General features: G+C 40.1%; 2 protein-coding genes across 2 annotated transcripts; one reads left to right on the top strand and one right to left on the bottom strand.

Moving 5' to 3' along the window:
• Positions 1-322: 322 nt before the first annotated feature.
• On the top strand, positions 323-4,338 carry ATP5J (ATP synthase, H+ transporting, mitochondrial Fo complex subunit F6). Its single transcript, XM_009282920.2, has 3 exons — positions 323-530; positions 1,845-1,969; positions 4,211-4,338. Exons 1-3 carry the CDS (start codon positions 361-363, stop codon positions 4,237-4,239), a joined length of 324 nt encoding a protein of 107 aa, XP_009281195.1. The 5' UTR covers positions 323-360; the 3' UTR covers positions 4,240-4,338.
• On the bottom strand, positions 4,253-19,902 carry JAM2 (junctional adhesion molecule 2). The gene is made up of 9 exons (XM_009282922.1): positions 19,843-19,902; positions 15,276-15,389; positions 13,912-14,064; positions 11,871-12,076; positions 10,275-10,377; positions 8,448-8,555; positions 7,620-7,635; positions 6,665-6,698; positions 4,253-5,503 (listed from the first exon to the last, which is right to left on the bottom strand). Exons 1-9 carry the CDS (start codon positions 19,889-19,891, stop codon positions 5,471-5,473), a joined length of 816 nt encoding a protein of 271 aa, XP_009281197.1. The 5' UTR covers positions 19,892-19,902; the 3' UTR covers positions 4,253-5,470.
• Between the last annotated feature and the right edge of the window lie 1,712 nt (positions 19,903-21,614).

Raw genomic sequence — 21,614 nt, 5'->3', positions numbered from 1 at the left:
GGCCAATGCTGCTGCTGGCTTTGGCTGGGATAAAATTGTTACTTTTTCTTCAAACAAGACAAAACCTGAAATTCCCTGTTTGTCTCGGTGGTGGCGCGGGCAAAGTCGTTGGCAGTGCGCAGTTGAACGGGAGGAGTAGCAGCGTGCTGGGTGGCACGGTGCTCTTTGGGCTCGGCGGCTGCTTGAGCTCTCACCCCAGCGTGTGTGCGGGTTTAAATGTTGCTTCTGGTTTAAAGCTCATCTCTGATCTAAATTTTTTGCTTCTGTATGCATTTACATTGTGGAAAGAGCCAGCTAATTCCCTGTTTCTGTTTTGGCTTTTTTTTTTTTTTTTTTTTTAGCTAAAACATTAGTGTCATCATGATTCTGCAACAGATTCTGCGACTTTCTTCCATTTTTCGCTCTGCTGTTTCCATTCACTTGCGCAGAAACATAGGGCTTTCTGCTGTTGTCTTTAACAAGACAAAAGAGCTCGATCCAGTTCAGAAGCTCTTCTTGGACAAGATCAGAGAGTACAACACAAAGAGCAAGTAAGTAAAGGAAATTATTTTAAGGCTGATGGCAAAAGGGGGAAGAATGTTGATTTTGACAAATGCTAAAATATGCTAGCTTTGTAGGTTGGTCTCTAAATAGGTTGGTCTCTAAATACTTAAGTTATGCTTTCCTGCAGCACTTACTGATAGTGTCACAAGTCAGAAGGCTTGTTCTTGCATACCTGACAGAAAATGTCCATTTTTTCCTCTTTAAAAAAAAAAAAAGTAGTAAAGCTGATGTCATTCTTCTTGGGGAGTTAAGGCACTCAGTTAAGCTTTTGTGCACGCTATGTGAACACACCAGTATGTTAATTTTTACCCATCTGTGTGCTCTGTAAATAGAAAAAAAAAAAAAAAAAAAAAAGCCCCTTTTTTTTTTGTCTGGGGAAAACAGCTGTTCTTCAGTCTTGTTTCCAGAAGCTGAATGGAAATAGCTTCCAAAAGCAATTGAGAATTAACGGAACTGTGAGGCTGATTCATTAAACATCTTAAGCTAGTAAGCAGTTCATTCAAATGGAATCTTAGATTCTTGTAATGTTTGAACGAACTACCTAACAGGAAACTAAAACTACAGTAATTCTGTGTAATTTATTCTTGGGAATTATCCTTGGGAAGGAAATAAGCCACTTGTTAGTTCTACTGGAGGAAGATGTGTGTTTCCACACCTACAAACTAGCCTGTGTAGGGAGGCATATTTTTGGTGGCTTTACCAATCACAGGTGATATCTGCGTTGGTACAACTGAGCACTGGTAATCTAAAGAATTACTATTTTAATTATTTTATATTTGTATCCCAAGAAATTCCTGTCTGAATCTATATGAATGCAAGGCGCCCTGTCTCTTGGGTTTTTTTGCTTGTTTAGTATTCAAAACACGTTAAGCTTTACTAACCAAGATCACCAATTCAGGAATAGCAGAGGTACAAGTCACAACTTTGTTAGGAAATCACACCTGCAACAAGTGAAACTAAGAGCCCTGAAAGCCTGGATACTCAGGCTTTCTATAAACTACTATAAAACTTTCTATAAAACTACTATGCTCAGTAGTTTTATGTCTCAGAAGGCTACCTCTGTAGCTTGGATTTTCATCATTGATGGTAGAAAGCCTGTACTTTACCCTGAGAACCTTGTTTATGTGTAAGGTAAGTAGGCCCTAAGGTGTGTCGTATCTTGACTTTTGGAAATGTTTTACATGGTTTGCTTTAGTTGGTTGTCAAAAAGGTTTTTAGTTCATAAATAGCCATGAAAATGTAGAACTTCCACATGAAATTTCAGAACTGAACTGTTAATCAGAACTTCTAATGTTTTTTAGGCAAGCTGGAGGGCCTGTTGATGCAGGCCCCGAGTTTCAGAAAGACATGAATGAATCCCTGGCTAGACTTCAACGGGCGTATGGTGAGGGAGATCTAACCAAGTTTCCAGAATTTAAATTTGAGGGTGAGTTAACAATCTTACTGAATTTCTAATTGCAAGTAAGGACATGTTCACTGACCGGTTTTCTTAATTAATGCCCATTTAGTTTTTATTTGGACCATTAATTTCATGTAAGATGAATCTCCTTACTTTCGCACAGTTCACGTCTGATTCCATCTGACTCCTTTTGCTGATTGTTTGCCTTTTCCAGTAGAGATGTGGACTGACTTACACTGATGCTTAACAAAACTTGCAGTCAGATCAGGCTATCTTAATTACTCTTCACAGACCCTAAAGAAATAGCCCAAATAGAAATAGAAATAGCCCAGGGCCTACTGTTCTATTTTTTTTTCTCTCATCCTCCCAAAGAGGTCAGCAGACTATAATTTGAAAACTAGTTGTCTACGTCATCTAAACTGCAATTTGTAAATTTTGTAAGCTCATCTGGAAAGTCGGTGATTTCAGAAAATGAACATAGAACTTAACTTTGTTACATATGATTACTTTGTGACTAAATTATATTAAACCTTTTCCTTCAGTTATTTGGCTATGACTTCTGCTTAACTGCTCTAAGTTTGTGTTAGCATGTTTTCATATTACCTAGATTGACGATGACAAGAAGAACGCTTGTGACGATCGGTTTAGTGAGAATGCAAAGAAACTGCACAGACTCTGTCTGCCTTAGGACATAAAGGCAACTTAATTTTTTTTTATGGACAGGCTCATTTCTATAGTTCTTTGTTTCTTTTGCTTGCTTATGTAAGTACAGCTCAAAGTCTTCATTGCTGACAAGCAGTTTTAGCTGAAGTCAGGTTTTGCGGGGGGTAAGCTGTCTTTCTCGTAAGCTGTAAGCAGCTGGTAGCTGGGATTCAGCAATCTTTTGAACCTGCCAGTGTATTTGGTTTACGTGACAAGGTTTTGGTAGCGGGGGGCTGCAAGGGTGGCCCCTATCAGGAGAGGCCAGGGGGTGTCCACACTCTGGACAGAGCCAGTTCCAGCCGGCTCCAAAATGGACCCACTGCAGGACACGGCTGAGCCAGTCAGCGATGCTGGTGACGCCTCTGTGACAACATCTTTAAAAAAGAGGTTAAAAATGCTGTCTCTATTCTCAACCCTCCCGTGGAGGGAGGGAGGGAAAGAGCGAGGGAGCGTGAGGCTTAGTGGGCATCTGGCAGCCAGCCAAGGTCAAGCCACTGTAGTCAGTGACTTGTAATTCTGATCAGACTAACTGGAAATTCTAATTTAGACTAGGAACACACCTAAAAACGTTTTGTTTTTTGGTGGTATTTCAGTTGGATTAAGGAAGAATTTGGTGTCAAATTGTTACTGGTGCAAATAAAACAGAGCATCTGTAAAGCAGGATCTATGGTGTTTCTCTTCCCCCCCCCCCCCAGTTTTAGGGATGTGGTTTCTTTATATTCAGTTTTATTTCTATGTAATATGTGAAACAATACATATTAAAATTTAGGATTTTTTTCATAATGAAACAAAATTTGTGTGACCACAGGAACAAAACAAAGATGGGGGGGAGACCGTGTTCTTTTACCACTGTTGCCTATCCTTAATCTAATTTCAACAAGTTTTCAAAACTAAGTGGCTAGATGGGTAGAAACTCATTTTTTTGTCTTGGTGAAGATTACTATAAGCTGAGCCTTACCTCTCAGACTCTTTGTAGCAAGGAGAACAGGCTTTAATAGCCCACCAGTCAAAAGCCCTAACCCTTCTGAGTTTGCACCTTTGACATCAAGAACTCCTTCCTCAGTGCTTGTATGTGGAGAATATCTTTTGCTGAGTGGAGTTGAGATTGTGCACCCCATTCTGTTAATCAGCTATAAGAGACTAATGAAGAGGAAAGAAGAGCTTGGTTACTTGTTCTTGTATCAGAGCTATGTTGGAAATACTAGTGTCGTGTCCAGTAACGTTCTGGTTGACTTCTTCATTTTCTCTGCTGCCTTCTCCCCTACCCCAGGTGTTGCTAAAAGCTGTTTTAGCAGAATGTTACTGAGGTGTGTGTCTGTCTTAAACCTTATGCATAACTCCTCTAAAGTGGAAAAGACCTGTCTCCAGCATAGTTTAGTCATTAGTGCTGCCCACATCCAATCACACCCCGAAACAACCAAAGTAAGCGGTGGTGTAGACTGCAGTGTACAAGAGCTTGCTTTAGCTTGCCAACTTAATGTTTGAATAACAGATGAATTGTGGTGTTTGAGGCTGGAATAAAAAGAGACTAATACGACTCTTCTCTCTCTCCCCTTCCTCCTTTAGAGCCCAACTTTGAGGAGACTCCAAAGTGATCTCTGCAGGTTGTACACCAAACAGCAGTGTACATCAATGGAGTTGCTGAACGTGGCACCAGTTGTAACTTAATAAATGCAGTGTTCCAGTTTGATTTCAGAAGCGTGAATAAGTTCTTAACTGTATGGTGAGCATAGTTAGCTATGATCATCAACTCTTCAAGTGACTGAGGCATCTGAGTGAGTAGCGTTTCTCAATGCTAACTGCAAAACTCCTTTGCCAGCCTACATTTTAGTGCTGAGAAGTTGTAACATCGGTAGTGATCCACCAAGAAGGAACTACTTGTTTTTCTGAGTTTGTCACATCCAAAAAGCTTCTGCAGAAAAAAACCCCATGAACGCTAATCTGTAGCAAAGCCCTACGGTACCTGCACAGCCAAAAGCATAGGCACAAACACGCTAATACTACACTGCATCAGTGAACACACAAGTGATGAAGTGTTACTCTTATAGAAGCAACTGAAACCTGTTAATGAGATTGTGAGATTTAAATTTCTGTAAATGAACTATTGACACAAACACTTCAGGTTCTGAGGAACTATTTATTTGTGACGCTTCAACAGTTAGGGTCCAGATACTACAGCTTGACTTGTACTGGCATGATTTTTCTTCAGAATGAAATTACATATGCAGTCTACAGAGAGAGAGAGAGAGAGAGAGATACTTCCTTGGGGAAGAGAAGCTGTAGGCATTTTATATTGGACAATAAAACACTGTTTAAGCCTCAATTACAGGAAGCCTTATTCCGTCAGGATAGTGAGTTTAAGTCTGCACGACTACTTACGCACTTAGCTTTGCCAAATCTAATACAATGTCAAGGTACTAATAAGTCAGAATTGCAGGAGAGTTTGAGCCCTTGACAATGGTGGAGACATAAGTAGTAGAAGTAGTGGTAGCAAGGTCATCCATGAAAGTTACTTGAATAGATTGTTCCAAGCTGTAAGAGTGAATCCTGCATCGCTGCGTGTATACATGAACAAAGTGAGAAGTCTTCACACAAATTGACTTGTATATTCAATTTAGTTCTATCTTTAAGTTAAGGGTTTTGGGGGTTTGTGTTTTTAAACAGCAATCACAGACAGTTAGGTTGACTAGATCTAAACATTGGCAGTTTCTATTTTCAGCATGTAGTATGTGGAAACAGTATTTACAGAGTAGAGGTCAAAAGATCCCTTTGATACTTTTGTATAACAAGTAGTCATTTGATGTCCCTCACAGAGGCTGAAATCTTCTAAATAACAAAGGACTTGGTATGCTTGAAATCCTAAATGAAGGAAACAAGGTTACATAAGTAATAGTTCAAAGATTTTAACCAGATTAACATTTAGTGTACATTTCAGAAGAAACTAAGGCATCGAGATTAAAGAGAAGCATGCCTGAAGCACTGTTAGTTAACGTTTACTCTTTTCTGGAAAGGGAAGTCTGTAGAATGCGCTGCTACACAGAACAGAAGTAATAACCTATTAAAAACTACAAGTATCACAACAGCTCTGTTGAGCATCTGATTCTAAGTGCATTAATATTGATAAACAGATACCACAGCTCTTCACAGTTTGCTCCTTCCCACTCAGAGCAACCAGGTAGTTGGCCTCAGTAAGTTTCTTATATACATACTAGGTGAAGGAACAAGCTTATGCCATTTAGTACGTTCTGTTTTGATGAAAGAAATGGGTGGCGTTCAGTGAATTTTTAAGGCTACTAATGTAGCCTTAAGCTACAGATAGTGAAATTAAGTTGCTCTTAGTTGGAGCTCCATTCTTTTTGCACCAATCTGAAAAGCTGGAGCAATGTATGTGCAGTTAAAGCCCTTGAGCCCTCTCGGTGAGGAAGGGGGGAAAAAAGCAGTAAGTTTAGCTTCCATGTTTAGTCAAGCCTTCTGACCCACATTAATGTTAGAGGAATTAAGGCCCAAGCTTTCTCTCAAGGCTGCCTTGGGCTGTGTCTGAGTTAGTTTCCTTGGTTAACTGATATGTACAAGGAAGGCAGAGTGGAAGTCTTCACAAGAAATGGCACCATTAAGTGGACAGTATAGAGATGATATTGCCAAATAGCGTAAGGGTGTTACCTCTTTAGTTTATCTGACAGAGGGAAAATAATCATGAAAATGGGAAAGAAAAGGAAGAAGCTAATAGAACAGGGAAATGTAGGAAGAAGTAGGTAAAAGACAACCAGGTAAAAATCTGGTTAGTGGGGTAAAGAAAAAAATGGCAAAGTATGGAGCAAGGTGCTGTAGTTTTATGGCACTTGAGACTGAGTAACGGGAAGCTATAAATGCAAACAGAGACAAGGTATCTCCAGGTATTGGTAGCATGTACGGTTTGGTGGGGGTGTGTGTGGGGGTGTATGTGTGCAAAAACATCACAGATCTAAGGAATTTAAGACATCTAAAACTTTTTAAACACACTACTGAATGAAAAATACTTTCCTTTTCACTCGTAGATTGATAGTTGGTCTTCTTTCTGTTAACAGAACAGGAAAGGAACATAGGTTAAATAGCGACTTTTCTGGTGTTAGTTTTAACCCTTTGAGAACCTTATTTATGAATGCATTTTTCCAGATTTCCAGCAATCCTTAGGGTTTTTTCCCCTCTTAGAAAAAAGTTACAATAACAAATCCATTGAATGCTTTTAGATAGCTGTCATTATCTCGTGAACCACTGTCAAATTGCCTTCCCTAGCTTGTCAAGTCTTCCAGCTATGCTTTTTTGTCTAGTTCATGGCCAGTATAAATCACACAGTATTTTAAAGTAATATTTGTATTTCTCTTTACTATTTTTTTTTACCTGCTATCACCTAGAAGTGCTAAGATAAACTGTTAAAAGAAAAAAAAAAAAATTGGAGGCCAGCCTCTGGTGAAGCACACAATTTTAGCCTTGTGTGGGAGCACTAAAATAGCTTGAGGAATTCTGACTTGCTACTAAGAAATTTAAGTGCATGAAATAAATCCGTATCAAAGGAGTAGACCAGACATCCTCAGAAAGTTTCCACCAGTCATATTTTTACAAAACATTTCCTGAAATAATCTGTAGACATGGATATGAGGACAGTTCAATTTGGTTCTGATCATCTTTTGTCTAGTTTGAAGAGGAGACAAACGCGTGCCTGTAGCTGAGTTACGGCTGTAAAACCATAACTGTGTAAAAAGACACATCTCCGCACATTTATCACAGTAGTAATGCTGAATTCATTTTCTGACCAGCACACTGGTTCTAATAAGGTAACCAGCTGGTGTGTAGGATCAGGTTTATTTCAGTGTTCAAAAAAGCCACTGTACAAGAATCATGTGAGAAAGGCCTTAAACAATCATCACAGTTACTAAATCGTCAGAAATATAAATGAAGTTTGCAGTGATTTGTGTACTACTTGCATCAAGATACTTACTGGGAAGAGCTTTCCTCTGAAAAAGAAAAAAAAAAAAGAATTAGCACAAGAACAGTTTCCTTAGCTGATTTAAAGTTCTTTGAAATAGTTATTCATAGCTTATTCAGCTCTTCAGTTTCTAGAGGATTTTCTGAACCAAAAGTCTCTTTTTGGTGTAGTGAGTTTAAACAGAAAAAGATTAGGTTGCTTTCAAAGGTAAATGAACTTCCAGGTGAAAGTGAACTCTAACAGCAGCTCTGTTGGCCTGTTACTTTCAGGCAGCATTCCTTCTCAGACCCTGACATTTGGCATCCCTTCCTGCTGTGCTGAACCCTACAGGCACTAATGTAAACGCTACGGAGAGGGTTGCTTGGTGTCGAGCTCTTTGCAGCAATCCTTAAAAGCAAACTCTCTCCACGTGCACTTTCACTACGACCCAGAAGAGAGCGCCAGTAATTTAGTTTCCCCTTCATCAGAACTCCGCCGCTCAGACCTTTTAGACTGAAAGTGAACTTGCACGGCTTGTTTTTAACATTGCCTTTCTTTGCCATTCCCTCTCAAAACTAAAGTAGAGAGGCTCCAGGAACCAGGGTTCGGCTCGTTGCTTTCCCTAGATTGCTGTTTGGTAGCCTTATGCAACTGCACAAATGTCTCCACGTCATTCTTGAAGTATCTTTTGCAGTAGAAGTTGGCAGAATAAAAATGTCTGCACAAAAAAGTTGCTGTTGTAACGCTCTTTAGCTTTAGTACCGTGGTGTTAGAGCCTTCATGAAAAGGAGGACACCTGACAGTCAGCAGAAGTACAGGCATTTTTTTGACACAAGGAAGGAGTGATTTTATTTTACTTACTTGTAAAGTAGCCCTTTTTTTGGGCATAAAATACTCCAAGGCCACACAATGCCATTACCAGAGCCACAAATACTACAGCAGCGATGATACCGCTTACGTTAAGGTCATCTGTAATTATAAAACATAAGTCCAATGTTGTAAGTTGTAAAAATTTCCATTGGCTGGATTTTTTTCCCTAATTACTACAGACACCTTTTGTATCTATAGGTGGTCTTTGGCCCAAGCTGCATAGTTAATTAGTAACACTTCGATACAGATAATTAGTCCAAAAGCACTACTGTATCACAGCCACATTAACAGGAGTGCTTGATACACTTCAACTGCTTAGTTCAGGTCAAAAGTAAGGAAGAAAGAATAAGAGCGGTCAAGGGATACACACTCCTCATTAAACCTATCCCCACTAAGAATTATTCAAGCCATATGTCTCTAAGGGAAAATATCTCGAAATCTTTAAAAGTCTTAAAACAAGTGTTTTCATATAGTTAGTTTGCCTAAAATAACTGAAACAGCTGACGGCAATGTCAGGTCCCGGTCCTGAAGAACTCTTCAGGCGAGTTATTTAAGATTCAATGCTTTTTTTATTTTTAAACAGCAAGGCTTTTAAAATTCAACACAATAAAGGCCAACAAATATTTTAGCCCAGATGTCTAAAGTTAAACTCTACACTGGGCTACTGAAACATCTAGCCATGTTTATTTTGAAGGTGATGACCCATGCCCATTTCCTGATGTAATCACCAAGAGCTTCAGACAATCATTCATTTTAGGAAAAAACAAAAACATCAACAAGCAGAAACATTTTCATAGGTTTTTGTTATATGTCCAATTACTTATTTGGATCCTGACTTTAAGCATACATTAATATATGGTTGGGAATTTTACCCCCAAAACTGTCAATTTTTGTGCGTTGGTTGACAGCAGTTTAGGACTTTGGCGAGTATTTCCACAACAGAGGGATTCTATCTTGTTAGCTTGTGGAACACTTGCTCATAATCAACCAGGAATGCCTTAAAAGCCGTGACACAGTGACTTTCAGCTAAGTTCTAAGAAAGCACCAGAAAATTGCTTCGTGGAATACTTGGACATGAACTTCTGTGCAGTATTTGTTAGGATTTGTTACCATCTGCTTTCCTATCACATCTGCAAGAGCTAGTTTTATGTTTTGCAAAAACATTCATACGTTTTGGGTTATTATAGACTGCCCCTCCAGCCTTTGCTAAGTTCTGTATTAGCTAACCAATGTTACACTTCACCTACGCTGTGCAAGTAGAAAAAAGAAACAGGCAGCAGGATTTTTTTTATTTATCTTTTTTTCTAAGGTACGCTGACTTCTTCAGTGTTCCTCTGGAAGGTATAAAAGAGTCATTCAGTTAAATTTCTGATCTGTTACATTAAGATGTCACATGAATGCATCTCAAAAGGGAGGCTTTTCATAAAGAAAATAACCCAGCAGACTGGCACATTATCCTGTACACCTTCCACAAAAGCATTCTGAAATATTAAGGCTCTCATATGGATACTGCTGTTCTGCGAAGTTCAGTGTTTAGCAACCTAAAGGCTGGCTACTGCAATAATTTTAAGGTACCAAACTAGCTGCTTTTCTCTGAAATGCGGAGATACACGTTTGTGCTGTAAGAAAGGAATGCTTTAAGTAGCCACAGCAACTATGTATAAGGAACTCATTATTATTATTCCTCCCCCAAAATGCCATAATCAAACAAAAAGGTATAATTCAATCTGGTCTTAGCTTCTCAGTTGCATCATGCAATAAAATAATTCCTATCGCAAGACTGTTTTCCGCCCTTATTTTATTTTCTTTGACACATACCAACTTGCATTCGCTTCACTGAGCATTTCTGAGATAATCCAATCCCATTGGAGGCTTCACAGAAATACTCTCCAGTGTCATTCTTTGTAACTGTGTTAAATAGCTGTTAAGACAGAGTCCAAAACCATTATCAGAATGGAAAAAAATTCAGAATTTCCTGTGGGATAGAAATGTTGACATGTCAACAGGGTTTATTTGTTTCAGGTTTTTTTGTTTAGAAAAACAAAGAGTGAGTAATTCTGGTCCAGTTCGACCTCATAATTCAGCTCCCTAGTCACATTCCCTGGTCCTTAACTTCAGCTTCTGGTCTAAGAGGGTCTTTTAGATGGACATTTTAACTAGATGGAGTGTATCTACAAGGAGATTCTTTTTCAGTGGATCAGTACTTTCCAATAAAATGCGTTTTCTTAGACGTGCTCTAACTTCAGAATCCCTGAAATCAGACATTTTGTTCATTTTACCAAAAAAAACAACAACAAAAAGTTACCAAAAAAAAAATCATGTACTACAAAAAATATTTCCCACACAAAGTTTGTGGTTCCCCCTCACCCCCGAAATGGCACACACAAAGTTTGTGGTTCCCCCTCACCCCTGAAATGGCACTTTCTTTCTTCTTCCAATGGAGAAATGCTAAACTGCACTATTTGTCAAATACTATTACTGTAAAAATGAAAATGAGGAGGCAAGAGATGGACAGAGACTGACCTCATGTCAGTTCCAGTGTTTCTCTGTTTTTTTTTTTTAATCATTAGACTTGTTAACTGTTTTCTCTTTAATACATCTCATACTTTAAAACTAAGATTTTCAGAAGTGATTAGTAATTTTGAGTAGTCCACCTAATTTCCACAGTGTACTGAAAGATCCACAGCACCTCTGAATGCTTAGTCACATTTCAGTTTCCACGTTTGTGCACAGGAGTAGGGTGTTCCTAGAACAACTCTTTACTTCTGAAAAATCTCAGCTGACAATGCATCGTAAGTAGTATTTATCAATTTTTTTAGAAGGATCAGCTAATGGGGGAGGGATGAGAAAGAGATGGCCAGTTCTGAGGGGAAAAAAAAACCACAAAACAAACTGCAAGTAAAACAAAAAACCACTAAGCTTGCTTACAGCCCCGACTCATTCCCACTGACTTCACAAGTACAGGACTGGAACTTGTAAATGCCACTGGATTGCACAAATTCTGGACTGCCCTTAGTGCTGCACTCCCACTGAAGTGTGTGAAGTTGCTATTTCAGATTTTAAGGCACTATCAAATGTAACTCTGTTGACATACTGAGAGATCATTCTCACCTGGCACTAGTTAGCTAGCTGACAAGGTGAAATTTGTCATGTATTTTCTAGATTCTGCTCATTTATCATTACTGCAGCCTTGCAACTCGCCCAATTTGTCTGTATCACCCGATGTCTGTGGCTTGTCATTGGTCTGAGGCAGAAACCACTTTCTATGTTTGTTAGCACATATTTCAGCATGACATTGATCTCCAACAAAGACCTTGCGCATTTTTGGATTAAGACTCCTGTGCATCATTGTACTAAACAGTAAATTTGGTCTTCTTGATAGCTGGTTATGACAGAGCTGGTTATTACACTTACCAGAGTGCCAGACTTTTTATTCATGGTGTAAGTTATGTTTGCTGCTCTAGCACTGCCTGTTCCTGTCTTTTCCAGTAAGGCAACACCGTTCTTGTACCACTGGTACTCAGATGGAGGAGATCCCTCAGCCTCCTTACAGCTCAGTTCCACTACTGTTCCTGTCATTGCGGAGCTGGGTACCTCACATACCGGAGTAGTCGGAGCAACTGGACAATGAAATTGCACTTGTTACACAGTCTCATCAGTATTGTCTATATGACAACAGTTTGACAGTCACTGGTGAGGAGGTGAGCACTTGTGTACATGCTTAGAAACTACTGCGTTAATGAAATGAGGTGCTGGAGAAGGGGTTGAAGGCAGAGTCCTGCTACTGGCAAGCGCAGTAAGATTTGTGAGTTGCTAAAAATGGAAGAGGTTTGCGCCCAGCCTCCCCCACCACATGCTGCGTCATCCTGTCTCCAATCTATACACCCTCATCCAACCCCAGAGAGTTTGTTTCACCTCGTTTCTTGTATGGGGCCCCTTGCTCATGGACAGAGGAGGAATAGCTCAAGGAATCTGTATTCCAGCAATTCCCCCCTTCCCTGCCCCAGTATTTAAAAACAGAAGTGAGGAAGAGGAAAAAGATTTTTTTGTATTAAAAGAAGTCAACTGGTGTTTGAAAAATGATTGTCAGAAAGAATTACCAAGACTGGCCATCATCAACAGCCATTGTGTAAATCCCAGGTTGAGGACCAAAAACAATTGGCTACTAAATTTCAGTTTAAATTAAAAACAAACATTCCCACATGCAGATGGAGGAGAACTGATTGTTCCTTCTGCCATGAAGATGAACGTTTCTTCTGATTTTTATTACATGAACAGAAAAGGAACTTAATTTTTTTATTTGGTAACTTGAAGCTATGTAGAAGAAAACTAAGGGTGAAGAGGCATGCATGGAACATTAAAAGCACAGGTGACACCTTAACAAGTATTCATAGTTTTTTCTTGGCTGATTTTAAAATAAAAAGCAAAAATAAAGAAAATCAAGTGAAATACTAATTAATTCACATTAACTTCCAAAAAGGTTTGTGGGCAACACACACACTCTCTCTCTCTCTCTCTCTCCTTTTGGCTTTAAGATTTCAACTTTAAATTAAGAAGCCACATTTAAAAGAGGAAAGCTGTTGAGAGAGTGGAAGAAAGAACAAATAAGTGGGGTTACCTCATTGTTGGAGCTAATCAGAAGTTCATGAATTTATCATCCTTCATGAAGAACTTTGAGACTTTATTCATAATTTTAAAAGATCAATTATTTTTGTATAGAAAAAAAACAATATAGAAACTACAAAAGCAAATATTTTATTTTCTCCCTATATGGAGAAAAGAAGAAAACTACCAACCTCTACCACTCATCCACTGGGAAAAATACCAGGAGCAATGTAAGAAGAATGTGCTCAGTAATCACTTTTCCCTCCTTTCCCCAACTGGGAAAGAAAACAAACAAAAAACCACAAAGAACAACCACCCCCCCAAGCCAACACCATCTCTCCTGTAAATAAAGTCCACAGATTGCTAGCTCACTGGCTGTCATTGTGCAGACACTGCAGCAGTTTCTCCTTCCAAAAACAGGAGGAGACTGTAGCGTATTGGAATGAACTGCTGCTTAGGAATATTTGATAAGTGTTGACAGATGCTGACTTTCCAGTGCCAAACACCATGATCAGCTTATCCAGATTCTCAGCTACTGAGTGACTTCAGTTTTAGTAGAAATGGAAGCTTCACCATCACATAAATCAGCGTACTTGCTAAGTTTTGAGAACTGAAACCCACATTTATATCAACAAAACCCTAGTTATATTCCTTTCTAATGCAAGTGTGCATTTCGGAAAGCTCTTTTATGAAGTACGTTGTAGAATGTGCAAGCGCACGTGTGTTTATAAACCCAGCCCAAAGAAGACCCAAAAACCCAGCAGTCACACACCATATGGACAACCCTATCTTCAACACCCCTTACCATCATACAATTTCTTTACAGAAGCCCAAGTAATAAAGTTTGTACCCAATACTGTGAGAGTAATAGTAGCCTCTCCCAGGCGTTGCCCCTCTTCACTCTTTGCACTGATTTCACAGCGGTAGGTCCCAGAATCCTTTCTAGTCACATTTCTAATACGGATTCCTGTATTCAGCATCTCTGCTCGGCCTCGAAGATCACCTTTAAGGGAGAACAGACAGAGAGGTTTCTGCTCTTTGCTTATAGCAAATGTCTACGTCTCATTGGCTTGTTCCGAAATCATGTACAATTTATGAACTATTGCTCATTGGCTCAGTGTTAGTTATCTATGACCAAGGAGAAATATGTAATCCCCGTCCCAAGGCAGTAAGAACCTTCCACAACTTGTCCATTTAGTCCAAAAAAACCCTCAGTTCAAAAAGCCTACATCTGTCACACATTTTCTAGTTGGAATGCTTTTTTCCTGCAGTTATTTCAAGAAAACATGTATAGCGGTAGTCAGGTGACAAAAAAGACATAATTTTCCACTAGAGGGATGGCAATCACTAACTTCATTACCTTACAGAAAGAACTGTGAGAGGGACCACAGCAAAGTATTCGACGTTTTAACTTGGCAAGAAAAACACAACGGATTTAGCAAAGATACTGCCATCAGACTTCTTACAATGAGGGTTTTTTCATTCTACAGCTTGTTATGAAATTAAAGTTACATGCACACGCAGAACCATGAGTTCCAGTGTTTCTCTAAATTAAATATATGCAGAAAAAAACAAGTTTATCAACAAGACCAGCACACCTTGCAAGCTCTACAAACTAGCAAAATCGCTGTGCTTTTATTTTACTTCTCAACCTTCATTTATTGTGTACAAGGTACCACAGACCCATGTTTTCTTCAACACATAAAGCTGAGGTAAGTCCTTTTCAGAACATATAAACAGAAATTCCACTTCTGAAAAGAATACGAATAATTTAAAATATACAGCTGAGTTTATATTTTATGTATATAAAACCTGCTGCATTATTCATATCTAAGCCTCCAGCTTTACAGGAGGCTTCAGAAACTTCTTTGTAGGATAGGAGTGCAGAGCTTGCAGTAGTTTTGGGGAGTTTATATCTGAATGTAATTTCATTTTTGAAAAATGTCAAGGAATGTGCAGTGTCTTTTTTCTTATTCTTGAGTTTTATTATATTTAACTTCATTAAAAAGGTAACTAATCATTGTCGATTTTATTAAGAAATGCTTTCCCCCCCCCTGGGAAGAATTCTTTTCCTCAAAAGGACAGCTGTTCAGTATGGAGAGTCAAGAGCATTCTCTTTCACTCATTTTCCTTACGTTATTCCCCAAGAAAGAATTGATAACTATGCTAGAGAATGACATGTTAAACCATCAGTCTAAGCTTGTAGTACTGTACCTGTAAATTCACCATTGTAGTAGACAAAGGAGACTCCTTGAGACTGGATTTTCTTCCATTCTATTCTTAAGCTCATCCCTTTTGAAAATTTGTGCTTGCAACTAAGAATAGCCTCTAGAGGGGGGGAAAAAAAAAAACAAAACAAAACACAAAAGGGAAAATTGAAGACTTTAGCATTGTGTTTGGTACACATTCAGGCTCCATGAAATTAATATTCTCCCTTCAAAAGAACTTGAGCAGTCAGCAAGGGCTAGATCTACTTCTCAAAGTGATGCCATCAGACCTTCTCCAGATTTACACAAACATAATGGGGAAACAGAAACTAGTAATTTTCCCATACTTCAGTGGCCTTTGGATCAAACTTCAGATGTTGGGGACTAGATATTCCCATGTTGGATGGGCACAGATTCTGTATTACTACCCTCATTTTAGGTTTAAATATTTTCGTCAGTGAGCAGACCACCATTAAAAACAGGACTCTGACCCTGTTATCAACAATATTTTGTGAATTACCATTCTGAATTCAGTATCAGTAGTTTAACTGTTTAAATGTATAACTTAATGCAGATGGAAAACATACCAGTAAGATGGTTAAATATTCTCCTAAGTAACTTATGTATTTATTTACAGTTTCACACTGGTTATTGTAAGGGTATGTGGAAGGTGAGAGTCTGCTTCATTAAGGTTTCCCAATGAAGGACCTTTTCAATGCAAAAGTGATAACAAGAAAAGGGGGCAGCAACAAACAAAAACACAGAGACACAAACATGACAGACAGGGAGTAACAGAGATGATGACAAAGACCATCAGTCTCCAAACAAACTGATGGGACTGTGGCGTGGGCAACTGGAGAGAGTGAGGGTCTCTGCATCCGTAGTTGGAGGGACCACAGATGTTGGGAGTGTGTGTCGGTGAGTCTCAAAGCATGTGTGCCTGGAGTGCTAGCTATTGGTGCAGAAGGGGTGGCTTGACTAAATTTAGGGCCAGCAACTGGGGTCACACTGGGGGTGTAGGCACCCCTGGGCTCGTGGTGCTGGCTTCTGGAAGTGGGGGTGTGTGGTGTGTGTGCAGTGTTTGTATCTCCCCTAAACCTGGTGTGCCTGGAGGTGTGTGTGTAACTCACTAGCAAGCCTCAAGCTGGGCGAGCTGGTGAGTAGGGCAGGGGTAGCAGATGGGCAGAGGGGCTGTGCTGGTACTCACGGGATCCAAGAATGTGCATGTGCTTGTGAATCTAGAGAGTGTTGTGTGAGGGCTTTCACCACTGAACTTCAATCTCCACTAGCCAGAGAGGAGGAAGGAGGCTCAGGTGTCTATACTTAATGCTTTACGTGAGCCCAGGCAGTGTTATACGTGGGTGCTGCTGAAGGCAGCGCCTTGCCTGTGGCGGTCTGTGTAGCTGGCAATGCCAGTGTTGCGAGTGTGTGTATGTGTGGGTGTGCGCGCACATGCATGCATCCCTGGGACACACGCGTAGCCTTGCTGCTGATTCAACCTGCAGATGGGAAAGCAGCAGCTGTGTCCATCGCCCTGGGACAAAGACCCCCAGGTCTCCAGGCACATTGGGCTGGGCTCCAGTGGCCGAGCAGGGGGAACCCCCAGGCCCGCAGAGCTGCTGGCGGCAGAGGCTGCTCATAACACCCCTTGGCAGTTACCTCTTATTTTTCTTGAATTCTCGAGAAAAGAAGGTTCATACAATTGTTCACCTTTCTTCTGTCCACTCAAGTTTCCCTGACTTATGTATAGTGGGCATCACCAACCAAATTTCACAGAGAGGCTGAGATTTCATGACTTATTGATTATTGCTAAAGTTGCCATAACTGGGTAGGAAACAAACCAAAATTAGTGCTCCTAATGAGGAACAGGTCATACTGGGAGCCCAACTGTTCTTCTTTCCTCTGTCACAGCAGGGCATCAGCATATGCCATCACTAATATGTAGCTTGCATCATAGTAATTGTGGTCTATGGTCAAGCCTATAGTTATTATGGGGGGACTAAAGAGGGAGAGAAGACATGACAAACTGTATAGGTGAGTTATTGGGACAAAGTCAGTGTTTCAGTAGTTCCATTCTCTGTGGAACAGCATGCTGAAATATATATATATCTTTTTTTTCCCAGTAAATAACTCTTAAGTCAAGGTATTAATAAGTGTTGTTGGGAGACAACATCAGAGCAAAGAATCCAACCACACATCTGACTGACTCCAAATCTATTAATAAAGTAAAATTTAATATCTCCCAGAAACTTCTGTAGAAGAAACAAATACAATATTGATCTTGCCACCTTTAGGCTGCTCATCTTCCAATATAGGCCAGAGTATCACGGATCAAAAGCCTTTATAGTTTTGGCAATGCCTGTCTAACTTTCAGGAGACAAACATCCATTGCTCAAACACATAGTCAATCTGCATTAACTGGCACCCTCATTTCCAGTCTCAGCAAAAAAGGGTGAAGGGCAATTAAGAGCTACCGACAGATCTACCCACTCACCCTTTAGAGTCTGATTTCCCAGGTCTGTTCTGTAGAGAAACAAAAAGCTTCCAAGGGGCCAGACTAGTAGCCTTGGTGATCTCTCATAGGGGAAAAAATGTCCAGACTTGAAAGAAAAATTGAGGCAGGAGGGCATTCTTTGCCAGAAAACATGTTACATACGCACTGGCTGCTTCAAAAAACATGCTGTGCACTCAGGAAGCCCGAGGTTCCTGACTTCAGGTTGAGTGGATGGGTGGAGGCTTCCTGAATCTTAAGATTTGCTAAAGTTTCCTTTCCATTTTGTTTTTGTATCCTTCTAACAAAGAAAAACCATCATTCAAGCTCAGCTTGCTTTTGCTACTGACCTTGTGACAGTTGGCTGGTCTCATGAGCTGGTCTACATTAGTTGATACAGAGACAGCTCAGCTGAAGTATTCTCAGCTGAACAAGTCACCTCCGTATTGAATGAGCTGCCACTTTCTTGCATGCCACATTTTTTCGTTTCAGAAAAAGCTAGCATTGATGCCCTCCCACTAATCTTATTTGGAGAAAGGGAATGGAATGGGAGAAAGGGAGCGCACACAGAAGAGAGACCACATAGTAAAACCCTCCTCAGTTATAGTTCCCCTCTCCCGCTTTTCCCCATACTAATGGAGTCAGCGAGAGATATTTTCCAGAACAGGTCTACTTGACTTACATTAAGGTAAGCCTACAGGACGCTGTGCGTCAGCACAGGCTCTGCCAGGCCTGGAAGAACCTTCTGGGATCTTGGAGAGGTCTGGACAATGTTTAATTTGGATTTACATCTGGTCTGGAGGCTATAATTTGGTTATAGAATCATAGGATATCTCAAGTTGGAAGTGACCCATAAGGATCATCGAGTCCAACTCCCTGCTCCTCACAGGACTACCTAAAACTAAACCGTATGACTAAGAGTGTCATCCAGACACTCCTTGAACTCGACAGGCTTGGTGCCGTGACCACTTCCCTGGGGAGCCTGTTCCAGTGACCGGCCACCCTCCTCTACAGTAACAGGAGTTGGAGGAGAAAAGAAAAATGCATTTCAGATCAGCTGCATTCATATGAATAGCTACATCTATCAGCCCCTGCCATTCCCTTAGTGCTGCTACACAAAAAGAACTCGGCATGGCATTTGAGCTATGTTAAACTGATCTCACTCTATCATACAAATAACAAAAGAACAAAATGCAAGCCATATATCATATAAAAAGATAGAACTTAATCAAGCCTTAATATTACCTGAAGAGCTTCTCTCTCCTCTTGCCTGTCCTGAGCTCTAAATATATTAAGTTTTTCTTCCCCAAAAGTGACGAGAATACTTGACAGGAGCCCAGCTGACAGCTTTAGAGACCTCAAAAGTATTTGATTATTACCTCAAACAGGTGAATAAAGCCTAAAGCTCAGCAAACAGTTCTTTCAGTTCCCAAATTCCCATCTCTCTCCATTCCAACCAAATGCAAAAAACAAACAAACCCACATAACCCACAAACCTCACATACACACTACTAGGATCCCTTTCTCACCTACCCAGCAAACATCAGGTTTTCCTCCCGACCTCCTTAACTTCTCTAGCACATTATTGGAAGTAATTTGTCATTTTACATATGATATATACACATATAAATATGTAAATAGCCATTATAGTTACTGACAATTAAAAATAGCCATTAAATTATAGTTAGTGACAATTAGCTGTCAGTTGTTCTCTCTCTAGTCCCTCACTTCTCTGTCTTGTACAATAATTAACGCTTCTCCTTTCTATCAGTTCTCACCATTTTGGGTGGAAAGAAACCAGGCAGAAGTTACAGAGTGAGCTACCAGGACTGACAAACAAGTCATAGAATCACAGAATAGGTGAGGTTGAAAAGGACCTCTGGGGAGCATCTAGTCCAACCACACATCAAGTAAAAGAAAATGGGGACAAGACCAAGATTACACAAAGAGTCAATGGAGAGAGTAGGAGCAGGACCCCTCAGGAAAGAGGGAGACAATCTTAACAGCTGCACAGCTTCTGTATACATAGCTTGCATGTATTGTGTATATATTAAAAATAATCACAGCAATGCCCATACTGTACCCTTAAACTCCTCTGCTTTTACGTTTTTGTTATCCGTTTCAATGGACATTCCAGACACTTTATGATCTGCAAGGGGACAGAAAAAAAAAGACAGTTCAGCAATAAACACTTGTAATTTCATATGTGCTTCAGCAGCTACAAGCAATGTTTTCGAAACCTCCTTACACTGGGCAGATTAGATATTGTCTACTAGAGAGAGCATGGGACTAAGAGCTAGATCAGGGCTGGCTATGTGGGTGGCCTTGAACAATTCATCTTTTCTTCTCTGTGCGCTGGCACCTGTAAAAAATAGTAATATTTCTCTTTTACAATAGCATGATAATATTTACATGTGAGAAGTTCTATATAAACAGTAGGCATTCTTTTATATTGGGGTAATGTCTCAGTCTGTTTCTAATTGGGGAGACTTGTATTAATCCATAAGTGTATTTTCCATTGTATTCCTATTACAAGGCAGGCACGTTTACTGAAGAATACCATGTACAGCTTCTACAGGGTAAAAAAATGCGTGCAGTAATTGGCAGTTACCTCAAATTCTTGTTGAAATGAGAAGGAAAACATTAGTCAACATTTCTATAGTTTTATATCAAAGAGAGAAAAAAACCCCATATGTTCTTGAATATCTCTTGTATCAGGAATACTGAAATTCCAGAGAGAAGAAGTGAAATAACCACTAGCCCTACATCATCAACCCCCGCCCAGCTACCTCCTCCCCCACTGCACCTCACTATACATCCTCTCTTAAGAACTGCTCTCCTCCCAGGAAAGGACTCCACCGTGTTCCCTCATGATTCAGAAGCGTTCCTGCAAGGCCCAAGAGTCGGTCACAGTTATTCCAACTACTCCATGGCAGGCTACAAGTCTACCAAGTGCTTAAGAACAGCTAAATGCAGTTCTTTACACAGGTTTAAATTAACTTTTTTTTTCCCCCAAAGCATCTCAAGTTCCCATGGATTTAGGACCAGTTTTGAAAACAGCATGGACACTCCTAATGCAGTCCATTTCCTCCATCCACATCAGCCAACTGAACAATTGCTACAGATTGCTATGAACAAGAACTAAGCCTCTCTCCCCATCAACAATATTTAGAAACATGGCTTGTTTAAGAGCATAATGTTCTTTTGACTAACAGAAACTAGTCTTGCTTTAATCCTTTTAGTCTAATCTTGCTATTTACTTCTCTCATGCACACAGACCTCCTTTGTTCATCCCCAAAGAATTAATTTCCCTTTCCCCTGCCTAACGGGGGAAGAGTTGCACACAACCTAGCAGATGGATATCCAGTCTTGATCTGAAGACACAAACAGATCAAGAATCTTTTGCTTCTTATTGTTTTCTTTTGACAGTTGATTACTTCTGTTGAAACGTGTGCCTCATTTCTCACTTGAGTGAGTCCATTTGGGCTTTCAGCTATGGGTTCTCACAGCTCTGAGTTAGCATGCCATTTTCATTGTATGACGCTATCATCATAGAATAGTTTGGTAGTTGGAAGGGACCTCTAAAGGTCATCTAGTCCACCCCCCCTGCCGTGGACAGGGACATCTTCAACTAGATCAGGTTGCTCAGAGCCCCGTCCAGCCTGACCTTGAATGTTTCCAGGGATGGGGCATCTACCACCTCTCTGAGCAACCTGTGCCAGTGTATCATCACCCTCAGCATAAAAAAGTTCTTCCTTATATCTAGTCCGAATCTACCCTCTTTTAGTTTAAAACCATTACCCCTTGCACTATCACTACAGGCCCTACTAAAAAGTTTGCCGCCATCTTTTTTAT

Source organism: Aptenodytes forsteri, unplaced genomic scaffold (assembly GCF_000699145.1).
Source record: "Aptenodytes forsteri isolate BGI_AS27 unplaced genomic scaffold, ASM69914v1 Scaffold2, whole genome shotgun sequence".
In the NCBI taxonomy this organism is placed as follows: domain Eukaryota; kingdom Metazoa; phylum Chordata; class Aves; order Sphenisciformes; family Spheniscidae; genus Aptenodytes; species Aptenodytes forsteri.
The sequence above is the reverse complement of the archived record's forward strand: the minus strand, read 5'-3'. Positions and strand labels throughout refer to the sequence as shown.